Source organism: Callorhinchus milii, unplaced genomic scaffold (genome assembly GCF_018977255.1).
Source record: "Callorhinchus milii isolate IMCB2004 unplaced genomic scaffold, IMCB_Cmil_1.0 Scaffold10, whole genome shotgun sequence".
NCBI classification, from domain to species: Eukaryota; Metazoa; Chordata; class Chondrichthyes; order Chimaeriformes; family Callorhinchidae; genus Callorhinchus; species Callorhinchus milii.
Genome location: NW_024704751.1, coordinates 9,147,449 through 9,164,195, shown reverse-complemented (window position 1 = coordinate 9,164,195; position 16,747 = coordinate 9,147,449). Strand labels below are relative to the sequence as shown.

General features: G+C 55.1%; 2 protein-coding genes across 6 annotated transcripts in view; both read left to right on the top strand.

Annotated features, from left to right (window-relative positions):
* Positions 1 to 10,584, top strand: part of abr (ABR activator of RhoGEF and GTPase) — a 50,440-nt gene extending 39,856 nt beyond the window's left edge. For 4 of the 5 annotated variants that reach the window (XM_042338369.1, XM_042338371.1, XM_042338370.1 and 1 more), the window contains 8 exons: positions 89 to 220; positions 5,906 to 5,965; positions 6,508 to 6,617; positions 6,903 to 7,042; positions 7,440 to 7,574; positions 7,799 to 7,904; positions 8,396 to 8,543; positions 9,579 to 10,584. In XM_042338369.1, coding sequence (XP_042194303.1) covers positions 89 to 220; positions 5,906 to 5,965; positions 6,508 to 6,617; positions 6,903 to 7,042; positions 7,440 to 7,574; positions 7,799 to 7,904; positions 8,396 to 8,543; positions 9,579 to 9,668 — 921 coding nt within the window. In that variant the 3' untranslated portion in view covers positions 9,669 to 10,584. Of the gene's footprint in view, positions 1 to 88; positions 221 to 4,512; positions 4,739 to 5,905; positions 5,966 to 6,507; positions 6,618 to 6,902; positions 7,043 to 7,439; positions 7,575 to 7,798; positions 7,905 to 8,395; positions 8,544 to 9,578 lie in introns of those variants that run through there. The other variant, XM_042338373.1, reaches the window with a different exon arrangement.
* On the top strand, positions 10,225 to 16,637 carry smyd4 (SET and MYND domain containing 4). The gene is made up of 11 exons (XM_007896485.2): positions 10,225 to 10,242; positions 11,497 to 11,711; positions 12,328 to 12,472; positions 12,755 to 12,844; positions 13,108 to 14,131; positions 14,342 to 14,524; positions 14,742 to 14,917; positions 15,212 to 15,350; positions 15,471 to 15,587; positions 15,733 to 15,856; positions 16,272 to 16,637. The coding sequence occupies exons 1-11, from the start codon at positions 10,225 to 10,227 to the stop codon at positions 16,486 to 16,488; spliced, it is 2,448 nt and encodes an 815-aa protein (XP_007894676.2). The 3' UTR covers positions 16,489 to 16,637.
* The last annotated feature ends 110 nt before the right edge of the window (positions 16,638 to 16,747 follow it).

Sequence of the window (16,747 nt, the reverse complement as noted above, 5' to 3'; positions counted from 1 at the left end):
CTTTAGCTGTCAAGGAAGCTATGTGTGCGTGTGGGATGTGCCGCCTGTTCCCGGTTGGAGTTGATGCTCAGCCTTGTCTCCGCTGCAGGAGTTTGAGATCGAGCTCGAGGGCTCCCAGTCACTGCGCATCCTCTGCTACGAGAAGTCGTACGACAAGAGTAAACTGAACAAGGACGACAACGAGATCGTGGACAAGATCATGGGCAAAGGACAGGTGCAGGTAGGAACCTCTCCCACACACACTTACTCGCTCACTCTCACACACTCTCATACACACTCATACAGTCTCATACACACACACTCTCACACACACCCACACATAGTCTCTGTCAGACACACACAACACAGCATCTGCTCCTCTCTCTGTTAACCTCCCCCCCTCCTAATGACAAATCCTCTTACTAAGGGACAGTTCCACACACAGTACCCGCTGCTCTCCGGGTCCTGCTGGGGGTTGAGGGAAGAGGAGTCTCACTTGCTTTTCTCCGCAATCTCGAGAACCCCCCCCCACTCCAGGGGGCAGTTTTTCCCCTGAGCCTGTGCTGAGAGCAGCTGGTGTTTTCGTTGTCTCCCTGAAGCACTGGCCCGGCCTGAGTTCTCTCCAATGAGTAAAAAGTGTAGAAGACATAAAATAATGCCCTTAAATGGCAATGTCTCTCAAACAGGCAGCTTTCGCTCGCTCTCTCTTTCTCTTTCTCCCTCTGCTATGTGGGGTCAGCGAGGTTGAGTTGACATTACCAGTCTGGGCTGTACCCAGCGCTGTACAAAGTGGTTGTCCTTTAATCTGATCGTCAGCATCAAGTAACTGTCTGAGATGGGCTTGGGAGAGATCGGTGCAGATTCTGATCGGGGCAGAGATAGGTCTGGTTGTGGGACATTACCTCTCCTTGACCCTATCACCCCCATCCTGTGCAATTGGCTGCTGCCTTTTTCCCACAAAATACGCAGTCATTTCATTTTACAGTATATTCTGTGAAGTGCTTTGAGACGTCTCGAAGACATGATAAGGCGTTGTATCAAATGCAAGGATTATTATTATTCTCCTCCTCACTCGGCTCCACTGGCTTCCCATCCCCCAGAGGATAGAAGGATAAAATCCTTCTCCTTGTCACTTTCAAAGCCCTACAGGGCCTTGCTTCTCTCCTGCCGCTGTGACCCGCTAACACATACAGACCTGTCCGCTCCCTCCTCAGCGGGCTCCTGCCTGCTCCACCTTTCCCCGCCTGGCCTGTCCCACCATCAGCGGTCGGGCCGTCAGCCTCTCTGCCCCCACCCTTTGGAACTCCATCCCACAATCCCTTCGCCTCACTCCAACCCTCTCTCGTCTCCAACAAAGCTCTTCTCAAGATCTTTGTCTTCGACCGCGCCTTCGGTCACCCTCGTACCCCCACCCTCCCTACCCTCCATTCCTCCTGATCCCAACCCCCAGTTTGGGTGCAAACTCTTGACTGTCCAGCGCCCTGGGACATCCTCCTGACGTGAAAAGGACTGTGTAAATGTCATTGTTGTTGTTGTGCTGGCTCTGGTGTCTCCATGCAGTTTGGTTTGGTTCAGGGGGAGTGGGGGGGGGGTGGGCATCGCGGTGCCTCACGTTTCTCATGGCTGTGGCAGTTATTGTCAGATATATATGTGTGTGTCTGCGTGAGTGAGTGTGTCTCTCTCTCTCTATCTCTCTCTCTCTCTCTCTATCTCTCTCTGACGTCAGGGATGGATTGGGACAGCGTGAGAAAGCTCTGCGTTTCTCTATCGGCCGGCACTGGGCTGTGAGAAGTCGGGGCCGTGACCCCAATCTATTTCAGTCGTTGTTTATTTGTGGGGCCGGTCCCTCTGCACTCACAGGGACAAGGCTTTGTGGGATTTATTAACCCCTTGAAGATCAGAGGCCCCAAATATCCAACTCAAAACACATGAGTTCCGGGTAGTTGCAATCCACCTCGTGTGGGCTCAAACTGTGGGATTTCAAATGACCAACTCGTGACAGTCTTCTGGGTGTGAATGCAATGAGGGCTGTGTGTGTGTGTGTGTGTGTGTGCGTGTGTGTGTGTGTACACGAGCCAGGCGAGCACTCGATACACACTGGGTACACGCAGTCCATTGTCGCTCAGTACGCGCTGTGTGTTGTCCAGGCTATCACCTGTACATTGGCTTCCTGTTCCTGTTCAGTGTCACAAAGACACACGGATTCTGTTGCAGTTAATGGGGGAGCTGATCAGGAGCGTTCTCTGGTTATCACTGTCCCTTGGTGACCATCCAATGATGGTGGGGGGGTGCGGGGAAGCTTTGTGAGGGGCCAGTCCGTGGCTCGGTCTGTGGCCGGTGTGGGAGTGCGGTGTGTGTAGCTTGGGAGGGGGATTCTTTTCTCCCGAGTTCTCGATAGCCCACACCTGGATGGTGCCTGGCGTGGAACCTGCTGTGTGTGAGAACCCAAATAGAAATATGAAGTCCTGACCTCCTCCCGCACCCCCCCCCCCCCTCCCGCTCCCCCCACCTTCCTCAGGAGATGTTGCTGATAAAAGAACATTCCTCACACTGTGGGGGGGTGGTGAGGGGGGAGAGTTCAGTTCATTTCAGTTCACAGTAGTTTCCAGTGTAGGTCTCTCTCTCTCTCCCCCTCCCACCCTCTCTCTGTGACCTGAGATGCGCCTCACACTTTGTTGTTCTTGTTGCTAAATATGAACATCTCCGGATCAAAGGTTTGGCTTTCCCAAGACTCCAGGTCTCTGGGGTTCCCATTGGTCCACATTTAACCCTTTCACTCCCGAGGGCTCGCCTGCCACAGGCGGGAGAATGATTGTCAGGGTGCAGAAAAGTCTGAGAGATAGGAGGGGCACATGTATGTGTGTGTGTGTGTGTGCGTGTGTGTGTGTATATATATATATACATATATTAAACACCAAGGACCTCTGAGTCTGGGTCTGTTGGTTTGACAATATAAGTGGCTCAGTCCCATTGAGCTTCCCACAGCTGAGCCCTTTAACAAGCTTGCTCTCTGGGATGCCCTCCTGAGGTGGAAGCCACTCTACAAATGTAATTTGTTGTTGTTGTTGCTGTATTCCAATGGGATGGAGTCTGGAATGCAGACCCAGCTGTGAACATTGTTAGTGGGAGCAATAACCTCTCCTCTGACTCTCTCATTACCAAAGATTAAAGGAAATTGGCGCATTATTTCCAAAGGAAAAAATTCCTTAGAAAATGACGGGAGGCATTCCAGATGTTCTTGAGGTTTACGGGAACAGGGGGAGGCCATTCAGCCCCTTGAGCCAGCCTGTTCCACCATTCTATAAGATCCCGCCCTTGCCCCATATCCCTTGGTACCCTGACCCAACATCCATCCACCTCAGTCTTGGAAATTTGAATGGTGGACAGTGGGGTCATTGAAGGGGTTAATGTGCTGACGGCCACCCGGCTCGACCCACAGGGAGCCCCTGTGACTGACTGACTGACTGACTGCAGACGGCAGTGCGGAGAGAGAGAAAGAGAGAGAAAGTGCGGAGTGGCAGCCTCCAGTAACAGTAGCTGAACTTAGTGAACTGCATGTGAAGCGACGAGAGACAAAGGAAGGGAGCGAGAGAGCGAGAGAGAGAGAGCGAGAGAGAGAGAGAACAAAAGAGAGCGAGCGAGTGAACTTCGAGGAACATCTGGGAGAAAGCTGTTTGCTCTGACGTTCTCTGCCAAACCTGTGGCCGAGGAGGTGGAAACAAAATGTTTTGTGGAGAAGACATGGAGCGGGAGCGGGAACGGCAGCTGATGGAACTGTGCTAAGGAAACTGACACCAGACCTGGGGCTGACTCACTTCCCACAGGGGCGATCGCCGAACGAGGCGGGGGCTGAGCCACCACAGCGCTCCCCTCCCAGCTCTGTGGTATAGCTCCGGGGGGCAAATGCGAGGTCCCAGTGGCCAGGATTATAGACTGAAGCAGCAGCGCCTGAGCAGGGCAGGGCACATCGCTGCCCCCCCACCCCCCACCTCACACCCCACCAACCCCCCAACCACTCTCTCCACCCCCCACAACGTCAGTCAGTGATCAGCAGCTCCCTGGAGACTCCCTCGATCACTGACTCCCCCGCCTGTGCTGGGCACTGTCTGGCCTCTCCAGCAGTGGAATGCTAAAGGCGCAACAGGAGGGCACGAGAGCGAGAGAGAGAGAGAGAGAGAGAGAGAGTCTCTGAAGTTTTTCTGTTGCTGATGTGTGCGTGTGTGTGTGTGTGTGGGTTACCTTTGCCTCCGAGTGGGAAGCTGTGAAAGGAGGTGAAGATCACAGGCTGCCCAGAGCCCGAAGCATCACAGTAGCTGCCTCCTTCTGGCTGTCTTTCTTTCTCTTATTCCTCTCCCTCGCTCTCTCTTGCTCCTCACTTTCACGTCTTGTCTCTTTCTCTCTCGTCGTTTCTTGGCTGTCTCTTGCTCCTTCCTTTCACTCTCTCTCTCTCTCTCTCTCTATCGCTGTCTCTTTGTCATCTCTCTCTTTCTCTTCACGTTCTTTCTCCTCTCTCTCGCTCTCTCTCTATCACTTCTCTGCGTGAGCCACTGAAGCAGATAGAGCTGGGGTTTGCTGGGAGCTGCTGGAGCGAGGAGCGAGGATGACTGAGGTAGTGGTGTCGGAGGGCAGCCTGCAGTCGGTGTGCGAGGGTTTGGAGCGGGGCTGCGTGCTGGGATCCGACCGGCCCCTGAGCAAAAAACAGGCCAACACGGGGGCCAGGCTGTGGGGGCGAGTGAGGAGCAAACTGCTCAGACAAAAGGTCACAACCCGCGCTTACTCTCTCGTTCTAATCTCTGTCATTTATCACCAAGGTCCATTCTGTGGCCCCACCTCATACTGCAAGCAGCAGCAGCAATAAGAATAATAATCCTTGCATTTGATGTAGCGCCTTATCACATCGTCGAGACGTCTCAAAGCGCTTCACAGGATACACTGTAAAGTGGATTGACTGTATTTTCCTGTATGGCATTTGCATTCCTGTAGTGTATATATCTGACTGTATAGCAAACCAAAATGCTGCCGAGACGCTAACAGAGCCAGTGGCAGGATGCTTGCCCTGGCTGACAATCCCTTTAAATCTGAGCTGTGTAATAGAGCAAACAGTTGGGTATCAGGGAGTGGACTCCCTCCTAACTCACAGGATTCTGTCTGACACCCAACACCAGGTGTGAGCCATGTCCTTTGGTCCCTTTAAATACCCTGAACGGTCTTCTTAACCCTTTACCTACTGGGAACAAATCCACTTAATAGAACGGGTTACATTTGATATAACGTCAACGTGCTTTCTAGAGTTTTTCTGCAAAGTGTAGTGACTGTGTATCTAATATAAATCGTTATAGCACCGGCGGGTAATTGGAGTTGCGGTACATATCAGCCACGATCTTACAGAATGGCGGAACAGGCTCAAGGGGCTGAATGGCCTCCTCCCGTACCTATGCTCCATGGCGTGGTGCTTTGCCCTCGGGTTGGTGTGGGCAACAGACTTGCCCAGGCACTGAATTAGAGGCTGGTCCTCTCTGGCAGCCCAACAGTCTGAGGTCCAGCTGCTGCTGGAGTGTGTGTGTGTGTGTGTGCTGGCTCTTTCTCTCTCTCGCTTATTAAGCTGATGCTGTAAGTATTTATGATGGGTGCTTGTTTCCTGGAGTCTGTGTACGTAGGAGGCCCTTCACTACTGGCTCCGTGGAAACAGCCTTTCCATCAGAGGGTTGGAACACTTTCACCCAAACAAACCCCAGCTGGCAGAGAGCAGAGCAGGGAGGGTGATCGCTCTCGTTTAACGCTGCTTGACTTCTTGGGCTCATAGTCGAGTGATACTGAGAGCTGCCCAGCGTTGCCCTGGAGGATTCAGCACTGAACACGGTCGCTGTGCTGTTTTACTGAGTCCACTGAGTGTTTAATTAACCCTCTCCCTCTCTCTCTCTCGCAGTTGGACTCGCAGATGGCACAGACAAGGAGTTGGCAGACAGCGGTGATTGAAATGAACGGGGTGAGTGAGTGAGTGAGTGCAGGTTCCTCTATTGGCCACTCTCAAGACAGAAAGACAGACAGGAGCCCTTGAGAATATTTCCCCTTCCCCTGCACAGCAACCCCCCCCCTCCCCACTGCCCAGTGCCCCCTCCCCTGTGCCACGCATTCCCATACGCACCCCTCCCACTCCTGTTCAGTTGCTCAGGGTCAAGCTATTCACCGCTCTGTACACAATCTACTCTCTGCACATGTAGAGAACACGGACTGGTTGACTGCCTGTAACTCTGGGTGAGACACGCGTCACTACTTTGGGTGACGGCTGTAGTGGGTCTTGTGTCAGACCATATCTGTATGATACGCCCGTGACTGTAACAATGGGGTTTGCCCTGTTACTGGCCTCCAATTGCCCCCTTCTCCAGACTGAGCCGGGAGGCAGGCCGATGTTGGACGTTTATGCTCCGAATGTGGGGAGATAGTGACACGCACGCACACACACACGCGCGCGCACACACATACACGCACACACCGAGAGCCAAAATCACACAACCCGCTTTGTTTCAGATCGAGGTGGAGCTGTCCATGAAATTCACCAGCCGAGACCTAAGTCTCAAACGAACTCCGTCCAAAAAGCAGACCGGTGTCTTCGGGGTGAAAATCAGCGTCGTCACAAAGTGAGTCCTGGCCCCTGAGTCCTGCTCTGTGTGTGTGTGTATTGTGGCTGTGTGTGTGTATTAAGACTGGGTGTGTATTGTGGCCGTGTGACTATGTATTGTATTGCAGCTGTGTGGGTATGTGTGTTGGTTGTGGCTGGGTGTACCTGCTATGCATGGGTATTGGGTGTGTTACCTGTTTGCTATGTGGGTGTTTGGTATGTTTGCCTGTTGAGTACAGTCTGTGGATGCAGCTCCAACACACGATGGTGTGACGAGACCGTGACCATCTTCCCTCTATCCCAGGCGGGAGCGCTCCAAGGTGCCGTACCTCGTGCGGCAATGTATCGAGGAGGTGGAGAAGCGAGGGATCGAGGAGGTGGGAATCTACAGGATCTCTGGTGTGGCCACCGACATCCAGGCTCTGAAATCTGCCTTCGACATGAGTGAGTGTTTCTGTCCAGTGACTGATGTAATGATCAATAGCCTGTGTTAGGACATCGGTTACCCTGAGATGCAGCCAGTGACTGAGCACACAGCATGGAGCTACAGCAGGGCTTTATAATAATAATAATCCTTGCGTTTGATAAAGCATCTTATCACGTCGTCGCGACGTCTCAAAGCGCTTCACTGAATATACTGTAAAGTGTAGTGACTATTATTTCGGGGGCGAAACTCAGCAGCCAGTTGCGCAGTGTCAGTGTCCCACAAACAGGCTGAGGCTGAATGAAGTGTGCGTGGGGTGGGGGGTGAGGGGGGTGATGCAGAGGGCCGTCCTGTGTGAATCAGTGAGTGAGTGATTTATTGTTATTATTTATTATGAGTGAGTTGCTTCCATTGCAGACACCAAGGACATGCTGGTGATGCTGAGTGACCTGGATATCAACGCCATCGCTGGGACCCTTAAGCTCTACTTCCGGGAGCTGCCCGAGCCCCTGTTGACTGACCGTCTCTACCCAGCCTTCGTGGAGGGCATCGGTGAGTGACTCGCACTCTTAACACATAAACCCCAGCAGTACGTCAGCCAACACACACCCAGAGCCTTGGTTCTCACCAACCTGTACCTAGACCTTACGGAGTTTGCTGAGCGAGCTGCGTCTCTCTCCCCTCCGACTCCCTCTCCCTCCGGCTCGGTGTCAGATACCGCCACAGTCCAGCGCTCTGGGACAAACGTTGTTGTTAATTACTCTCTTCTCTCTCAGCTCTGTCCGATCCAGGAGCCAAGGAGAACTGTATGATGCACTTGCTCCGCTCGCTACCAGACCCCAACCTCAACACGTTCCTCTCCCTCCTCGACCACATGAAAGGGTAAGTGCTCACTCCCCGGGGCAGAGATGGGGATGGGGTCAGTGCGGGATCATACCAACCATTCATAATAGCAACACTGAGGATGAGTGGGGGGTGAGGAGTCATGGCCAGGAAAGCAGGACATAGTCTGTATCTGTCCCCGCCTCTAAAAAGGACTTGTATTTAGTTAGACTGACTGGGGGGAATTCAGCTGATTTACAAACTGGTGACGGGGGCGGGGGGGTTTAGAATTTAAGGGTAAATTACAGAGGGTGGGACGGAGTGACTGAAGGCTTGGCCGGCAGTGGTGGGGTGAGAAATGCACGTCGGGCCCGAGTTACCCCGGCGGGGGGGTGGAGGTGGTGGTCACGGGGGATAAGTTGGACAGGATCTGTGGGGTGGGGAGGGATTAAAGGGTTGTGGAGGGGTCGGGTGGAGGGGAGTTCAAGGATGGGGAGGGGTCGGGTGGGGGAGCGTTATGTGTTGTAACAGTGGGTTTGTCTGTGTCACAGGGTGGCTGAGAAGGAGCCCATTAACAAGATGTCGCTACACAACCTGGCCACCGTATTTGGGCCGACTCTACTGAGACCCTCAGAGTCCGAGAGCAAGAGTCACACCAACTCCGTCTCCGACATCTGGTCACACGATGTCATGGCACAGGTACAACCAGCGTCACCCAGTGTCGTGAGGGGCCAGAGTAACAACAACTTGTATTTATGTAGCGCCTCTCACCAGGTCAGCTGAACATCTAGAGGAAAGAGCGGAGGATGGAGAACTGGTGGATAACAAACACTTCGATTAGTTTGTGGGTCCCAGAGCGATTGACAGTGGCTGAGCACGATGCCGAGCCTGGGGGGGGGTGGCGGGGGGAGGGTGAGGTAACCGTAGGCACGCTCGGAGAGGAAGGTCTTCAGGTGCGAATTGAAGATGGGGGAAGGAGGCAAAGAAGCCCCAGAATAACCCAGTGTCAGGAGCCCCGGGGCTCAGCTCAGCCCAGGTAAAGCCAGAATAAAAACTCATTTGCACTTGTCAAGATCTTAAGAGAGTAAAGATTATGGAAACCATTGCAGCCACTGGAGAGAGGGTGTCAGTCTCTGTGCCTGTGCTGAGTTAGAGAGGAGCGTGGACTATGTTTGAAATGGAACATAGATCTGAGTGAAGTACAAAAAAAAAGCCATCTGCTGCAGAGGCTAAAGCAATGAAATCTGGTGGAGTTACCGCTCCATCTGGTGGTCGCTTTTGAGGAACTTCAATGCCTTGCAGGCCAACAGACAGCTCGCTGACGGGGGGAATCCTGTGGCCGATGATGTTGATAATAATAATCCTGGCATTTGATGCAGCGCCTTATCACGCCGTCGAGACGTCTCAAAGCGCTTCACAGAATACACCGTAAAGCGAACTGACTATTTTGTGGGCGAAACACGGCAGCCAATTGCGCACAGCAGCGTCCCGCAAACAGCCAAGAAGAAGTGAGCGACCAATTTTATTTGGGGCATTGTTGGCCAGGACAACGGGGGAGAGAGAGAAACTCGTTTCTCTTTTCAAATAGCGCTGCGGGATCTTTAACGTCCACCTGAACAGGCAGACGTGGACTTAGTTTAATGTCTCATCCGAAGGACAGAATGTGGGCATGAGAGTGGGCTATCACCGAGCAGTTTAAAAACTGACCCTCTGTCACTTGTGTTCGCTCCCCAGGTCCAGGTGCTCCTGTACTACCTGCAACACCCTCCCATCTCCATCACCGAACTCAAGAGAAACACCCTCTACTTCTCCACAGACGTGTAGCCCAAGACTGGGGTGAGGACTCATCCACATCAACCTGCTGGGATTGACGGCAACAAACTCCTCCCCCTCCCCCCCACCCCCACTCCTCTCCCCCAGAAAAAAAATCAAACAAAAGAAAGAAAAAAAAGTTAGCCTTGCTGTCACTTGCGACACATAATGCTTATCTGGTTCTGTACAGTGGAATGAAAGGGAGTCGCAGTGCGTGCTTTTGTATCCTAGTCCTGTCTCTTGTGTTGTGTGTCCAAACACTGCTGTACGTGTGCTGGTGACCGGTGCCTGGACGGACTGTGTTTCCCTCCCGCATGGTCCGTTTGCCCCTTTTTACATCGCTGAGCTGCGGGGAGAGGGGGGGAAGACACCGAACATTGGGACCATCTTTCTGTCTCCTTCCCCCTCTCCGACATGTCCTTGAGGAAGACGTTACCAAAACCAAGGAGTTCGGGGTCGGACGGACCTCTTCAAACCTTTGAACGAGTTTTAAAAAAAAAAAAGGAAAATAAACTGAGAACGAGTTGAAAAAGGAAAAAAACTGGGTATGCTGGAACTCTGAACCGAAATGCCGGATATCAACAGTGTTGGATATCGATGACCGTCCGATAGGGAAAGGCAGGTTACCGTTCCGGTGTGTGAGGCTTCATCAGAAGGGACAGAGAGGACCCTACTGCAGTCTCTGTGCTACTGCAAGTGGATTGTTGAGAGTGTAACTCAGTTGATTAGAGAATAGACAGTGGACTGTGGTTAGGGTTTGATAAATTGCTCTGATTATTATTATTATTATTATTATTTTTTGGCTTGGTAATGATGTTTCACTTTCTGTAGATTATATTGATCCTCAACGGATGAACTCGGAGAAGAAAATGAGAAATTAAAAAAAATAAAAAAAATTTGAAGGTGCAACATTTGCACGAAAGATGTACATTTGGTGCGGAGACTGACGTTTCTTACTGCGAGGCTTGCCCTACCCCCTTCTCCCTGCCCCCTTCTCCCTACCCCCTTCTCCCTACCCCCTTCTCCCTACCCCCTTCTCCCTGCACCCATCTGCCCTGCAACCTTGCTGGTCTGTGCGCGTGGCTCGAAACGCGTTAAGTCTCAATCTTAAGTGACTGTTTTTATGGGAAGCTGCTGCGCGCAAGTTAGTTGCACATTTTTTTTTACAAAGTGTACCGGCAATCCACTTTACGCGAAGCGCTCTGAGACGTCTCGAAGTCGTGATGAGGCGCTATTATCAAAGGCCGTGATCATCATCATCATCATCATCATGAGTGCTGAGTCCTGTAGCTCAGTGGTTAGAGCACTCGCTTTGCGAGCGAGAGACCTGAGTTCAATTCCAGGCAGAGGGCGAAACCTCGGGCAAGTTTCCTTACTCCACACAGAGCCTAATAATAGTCCCTCCAAAACCAAAAGCAATAATAAAATTGGTCATTGTCAATCTACGACACGTTGTGGGACATTATTGCTGTGCGCAATCGGCCGCCGCGTTCGCCCACAAATATATACAGTCAATTCACTTTACAGTGTGTTCTGTGAAGCGCTTCGGGACGTCCTCCCGACGTGAAAAGCACTATATCAAATGCGAGGATTATTATTGTTGTTATTATTATTATTATCATTTTGTGATCTTCCGCGAATGTCCCTTTAATTTCCTCTGAATCAGTGCAGCGTCGGTGGCCGAGTGACGCGGGGATTGACCCCGCCCCCCTGGGGATTGGTCCCGCCCACCCGGGGGGGCGACGCCCCTGAAGGGCCAGCGGCCTGATTGACAGCCGTTCCCGCCCACAACGCACGCGATTGGTCGACGACTCTTGTCGGTCACGCCGCTGACCTTCAGGGGCGGGTGCTTCCGGTCGGGGGCTTCCGGTCGCCATTGCCGCCGCCGCCGCCGGGGATGGAGGTGGTGCCGCCGCCGCCGGTGCCGGTGCCGGTGACGGGTTGGCAGGACAGGAGCGGCGGCAAGTGGCGGCGGCTCGGGGAGGCGGACAGGCGGCGCTTCCGCTCCCTGACTGAGCCGGGCCTCAGCTACGCCACGTGCCTGGCGCTGCTGGAGTGAGTTGTCGGCGTTGTTTCCCGCCCTCCCGAAGGGGGGAGCAGTGAGAGACCTGGGGTCAGAGGTCACAGTGTTGGCCTTCAGGCCCCGCCCCCCCCCCACAGCCCCGCCCTCCTGTACACCAGTGACACCCCCTCCCCACCGACCACCCGCCCCACCACCTGCAGCCGCCCCCACCCCCACCCCCCGGAACTCCACCCCGGGACCCTCGACCACCCCCCCCGTCCCCCACCACTCGCCTCCTTCAAGTCCCGTCTCGACCGTACCATCGCCCCCCCCACCCCCCAGCCCCCACCCCCCACCCCCCGCCCCCCCATCCCACCCCCTCCTGATCCCAACTCCCAGCTCGGGTCCAAACCCCCGACTGTCCAGCGCCTCGGGACGTCCTCCCGGCAGGAAAGGCGCTGCGTCAACGTCACTTGTTGTTGCTCCCCTGAGCGTCCCTCCACCCCCACCCTCCACCCCCCACCCCCACCCCCACCCAACAGCGAGGAGTAAATCCGGGGAGGCAGCGTGAGGCGTCTCGCCGACGCGACCAGGCGCCTCTTGTCAGTTGGAATGATTATTGAAGGACGGCGGTCAGCACTCTAATGGTGGGGTTTCCCTCTTGACCAGCTCAGAGGACGAGGCTGTCCTGACTGCCCTGGTCGCTCAGATACAGACTGGGAAGGACCCCGCGGCGGCACAGGGTTATAAGGAGCGAGGGAACGAGCAGTTCAAAGCTGGTGATTACGCCCGGGCTGCCGGTTCATACACCAAGGTAACACGGCCAGACACCACAGGACAGCTGAGAGCTACCCGAAGAGGAGTGGGTATAAACTCTGGCCTCTCACATACCACAGGGAATATCACACAAGGGCACAGTGAGGTGCTGCACTAACACATGTCCACGTGACAGGCTCTGTGACTGCTGGGGATGGGGTGGGGTGGGTGGGGGTGGGTGTTGAATGGATCAGTGGTGACTGAACCAGAAGAGCAGTAAGCCTGTGTGGGGTTTGTGCGTGAGGGTGGATTCATTTGAGCGTGTTTTCTGTGATTCTAGGGCATCAGCCACGCGAGCCAAGACTCCAGCGAGATCGCCATCCTGTATGCCAATCGCTCGGCAGCTCTGTGCCACTTACAGCGTTATAGGGTGAGTCTGAGTGTTACCACCTGTAGTTGGCAGTTAGAGATACAACAGGGTCCTGGTGTCAGCCTGACTCAGGACCACACTCACCTCGGGTTAGAAAGTTGTGGGTCCAAACCCCACATTGCAAACTTTGAGCTCGCAGGCCCAGGCTGACGCTGCATTGTCTCGTCTTTTGGATGAGATGCTGAACTGAGGTCCCTTCTGTGCTGTGAGCAGCCTGTGCTGTCTATGCCTGTGTTCTAACCTGCCCCGTTTGCTCTCTGCAGGACAGCATGGGGGACGTGGAGAGTGCGCTGGCACACGGGTACCCCCCAGCGCTGGAGCCCAAGCTGCTGGTGCGGAGGGCAGAGTGCCAGCTGCACCTGGGCAGCGCCCAACAATTCCTGTCCGCTGTGGCCCAGGCTGAGAGCAAGCTGAGCGAGCTGGGCGGGCAGACCGCGACCTGGCTGAGGAGGCGCCTGGGACAGTTACAGCCCTGGGCCCCGCCCGGAGACACCCCCAGCCCAGGCCCTAGCGCCCGGCTGCAGGCGGATGAGGAGCGGCCACTGCTGGAGAACGAGACGCTCCCGGGGGCTTCCCGCTCTGTCCGCTTGCGTTTCGACGGGGTCCGAGGGCGCCACCTGGTGGCCACAAAGGACTTTGCGGCAGGAGAGACCGTGCTGAGGGAAGAGGCTTACGCTGCTGTGCTTCTGGCCAGAGCCCAGCCCAGCCCCCAGGACTCCCATTGCCATCACTGCCTGAGCCAGGCCTGGGCACTGCTCCCCTGCCCCAGCTGTAGCTATGCCACGTACTGCAGCGCTCTCTGCAGGCAGAAGGCCTGGGCCGACCATCACCAGGTGGAGTGTCCATTGGGCAGTGAGCTTCTGGCACTGGGAGCCTTTGCTCATCTGTCTCTCCGCATGGTGTTAGCCGCAGGGCTGGAGGAGGTGCAGAGGACACAAGCCGCCCAGAGTGGGCCACGCTCCTCAGAGGCCCCGCGGGCCACCGAGCCAGGTGACGGAGCAGAGGCTGAGGGGCGCTGGGAAGCCCACCCTCCTTACCGGGCTGTCCACAGCCTCCTGGCTCACACACACCAGCAGTCCGCCCAGCACCGTTTCCTATGCGGCCTGACAGCGGCCGCCCTGTGCTCCCGCATCAGAGCGAAGGGGCTGGAGCCCCTCGTGGTGGGCAAGGGGCTGGAGGCGGGCGATGGCGGAGGGCAGGCGATGGGAGCGCTGGGCACGGCCCTGCTCACACACATGCTGCAGTTGGGGTGTAACGCCCAGGCCATCACACAGCTCAGAGACACAGGCAAGTCAGCAAGTAATCATTTGGTCACTCAATCCACACACGACTGTTTGCGGACGCTGCTGTGTGCAATTGTCTGCCGTAGTTCGCCCACAAGTATATACAGTCAATTCCTTTTCACAGTTTGTTCTGTGATGCGTTTTGAAACGTCTCGGCGACATGATAAAGCTCTACATCAAGTGCAAGGATTATTATCATTGTTGCTTGTTGCAGGCAGCGGCAGGTCCCAGGTGGAGGGCAGTGAGCAGGTGAGGATAGCCACGGCCGTGTACTGCACGCTCAGCCTGCTCAACCACTCCTGTCGGCCCAACACCAGCCTCAGCTTCTGCCGCCGGACAGTTACCATCAGGGCGTCGCAGCCAATCCAGGCCGGACAGGAAATACTCCACTGCTATGGTGACCACCTTACTTTTAAACCTCACTGTTTTCTCTGTCAGAATCTAGCGGGGGGGGGGGGAACGAATTGCATTCTGATAGGACCTGGCTCGTTGGTAGCTTTACCCTGACAGGATCTGTCTGGCGTGGTGGTAGCCTTACCCTCCCAGGACCTGGCTGGGTATCTGCCATCACTAAGCTGCTGCTTTGCTTTCTCTCTCTCTCTCTCTCTGGGCAGGGCCACACTGGTGTCGGCTGGCAGTGAGCGAGCGTCAGCGTGCGTTGAGGGCACAGTATTTCTTCGAGTGCGAGTGCAGCGCCTGCAGCGGGGAGCAGGAGGCAGCCCGAGGAGGAGGAGGAGGGGCTGCGGAGCTGGGGCAGTTTCTCTGCCCTCGTTGTGGCTCTGCCCTGCAGGTGAGGAGAGCAGTTCAATAGCACCATCAACGTCCCACAGAGTGACACCATCAGAGACACCCAGAGACTGTGAGGCAAATTGTGACCATCTGCCCAGACAGGCTCCTTTCTGACCCTCTGTTTGCCCTCTGTGCTCCGTCCTCTTACTCACTGTCTGTGTTGGTGGAAGCCGTAATAATCATAATAATCCTTGCATTGGATATATCTTGCACAGTGAATTGACTGTTATGTTTTGTGGGCGAAACTGTAGTGTTATCCACTGTAGTGTATCAACTGTGTTCTGTCTCGGTGTAGAGCTGGGAGCCTGAGCTCAGCAGGTGCTCGAACACAGAGTGTGGTCAAGTCCTCCCCGAGAGTCTCCTCCTCAGTCGGAGGGCTGAGCTGGCCGAGCAGCTGAGTGCAGCCAGCGGGTTGATTGACGAGGACCGGACAGGTACGGCCATCAGCTTCCTGTGCCCCCGCTCGCTGGGCTCCCCACAACATGGGGGTGGTGGGGGGGGGAAGAAATGCGGGCAAACAGCAATTCACCAAAGCTGATCTGCATGTGTTTCAGAGGAAGCTGCCCGGGGTCTGTTGGAGTGCGTGAGGAGAGCTGAGGAGCTGCTCTCAGCCCAGGACCCGCTGAGGGCGCAGGTCCACGACCAGCTGGCGCGCGCTCACGCCACCACAGGTAACAGCAGCTCAACCTTCATCCAAACCTCAAGCTGACCTGGTTCCCAATCCCAAAGGTTCCCAATCCCGAAGGAATCACAGGAGGAAAGGAATGACCACAGGCGAAGCGTGTTCAGCGTTGACTCTAGCCTCCCTGTCCCCAGGTAACTGGGCGGCTGCTGCTGATCACCTGAAGAGGAGCCTGGCTGCCGTCCGGGCCCGATACGGATCCTCCAGCGTGGAGTGTGGGCAGGAGCTGTACAAGCTGTCGCAGATTCTCTTCAATGGGTAACCACCACCTCAGCAACAACAAAGGACAGTCACATAGCGCCTTTCACGTCGGGAGGACGTCCCAAGGCGCTGGACAGTCGAGGATTTTGCACCCAAGCTGGGGGTTGGGGTCAGGTGGGGTGAAGGGCAGGGAGGGTGGGGGTGGGAGGGTGGTCGAAGGCGCGATCGAAGTGGAAGGTCTTGAGACGGGCCTTGAAGGAGGCAAGAGATGGGGGTGAGGGAGAGGGACTGTGGGTTGGAGTTCCAAAGGTGGGGGCAAAGAGGGGAGTATGTGTGTGTGTGTGTGTGTGAGAGGTGAGGGCGCGAGAGAAGGTAAGATGAGAGGAGATACTGTTTGTAGTTTCTGCCAGCACGGGTCTCTCGGAGGCCCTGGCTCTCCTCCCGGCCGCTCTGACTCTCCTCCCTGTTGCAGGCGAGCGGTGACTGAAGCGCTCAGTGTGATAGAGGAGGCGGTGGAGGTGCTGACGGTGCACCGTGGCCGTGCTGACCGGATGGTTGAGGAGCTGAGGGAGATGAGGAGCTGCCTGGAGTCGGTGCTGCCTCCTCAACGCCGCCCTCTATACCCACTGACTGACTGCGAGTCCAGCCCACGGGAGCGAGGAACACAGAGAAACCGACTCCCCCACTGAGCGTAGTGAAACTGTGACTGTCTACTACTTGTTGCTCCCGGTCCAGGCTGCTGCCCTGAACAGTGCTGTACCTACTCTGATCGAGGGTGAGAGGTATTTATTATTTTTACGCTGATGCTCACCAGTAAAAGAAATGATCTTATTATGAACTTCACGTTGACTCGAGTCTCTCACTTCACTGGAAAAGTTAACAATGACCGAGAGCTGTGGCCGGGACTGTGATGGTCACAGACAGAGTGAATCTCTAACTGTCCTGCCC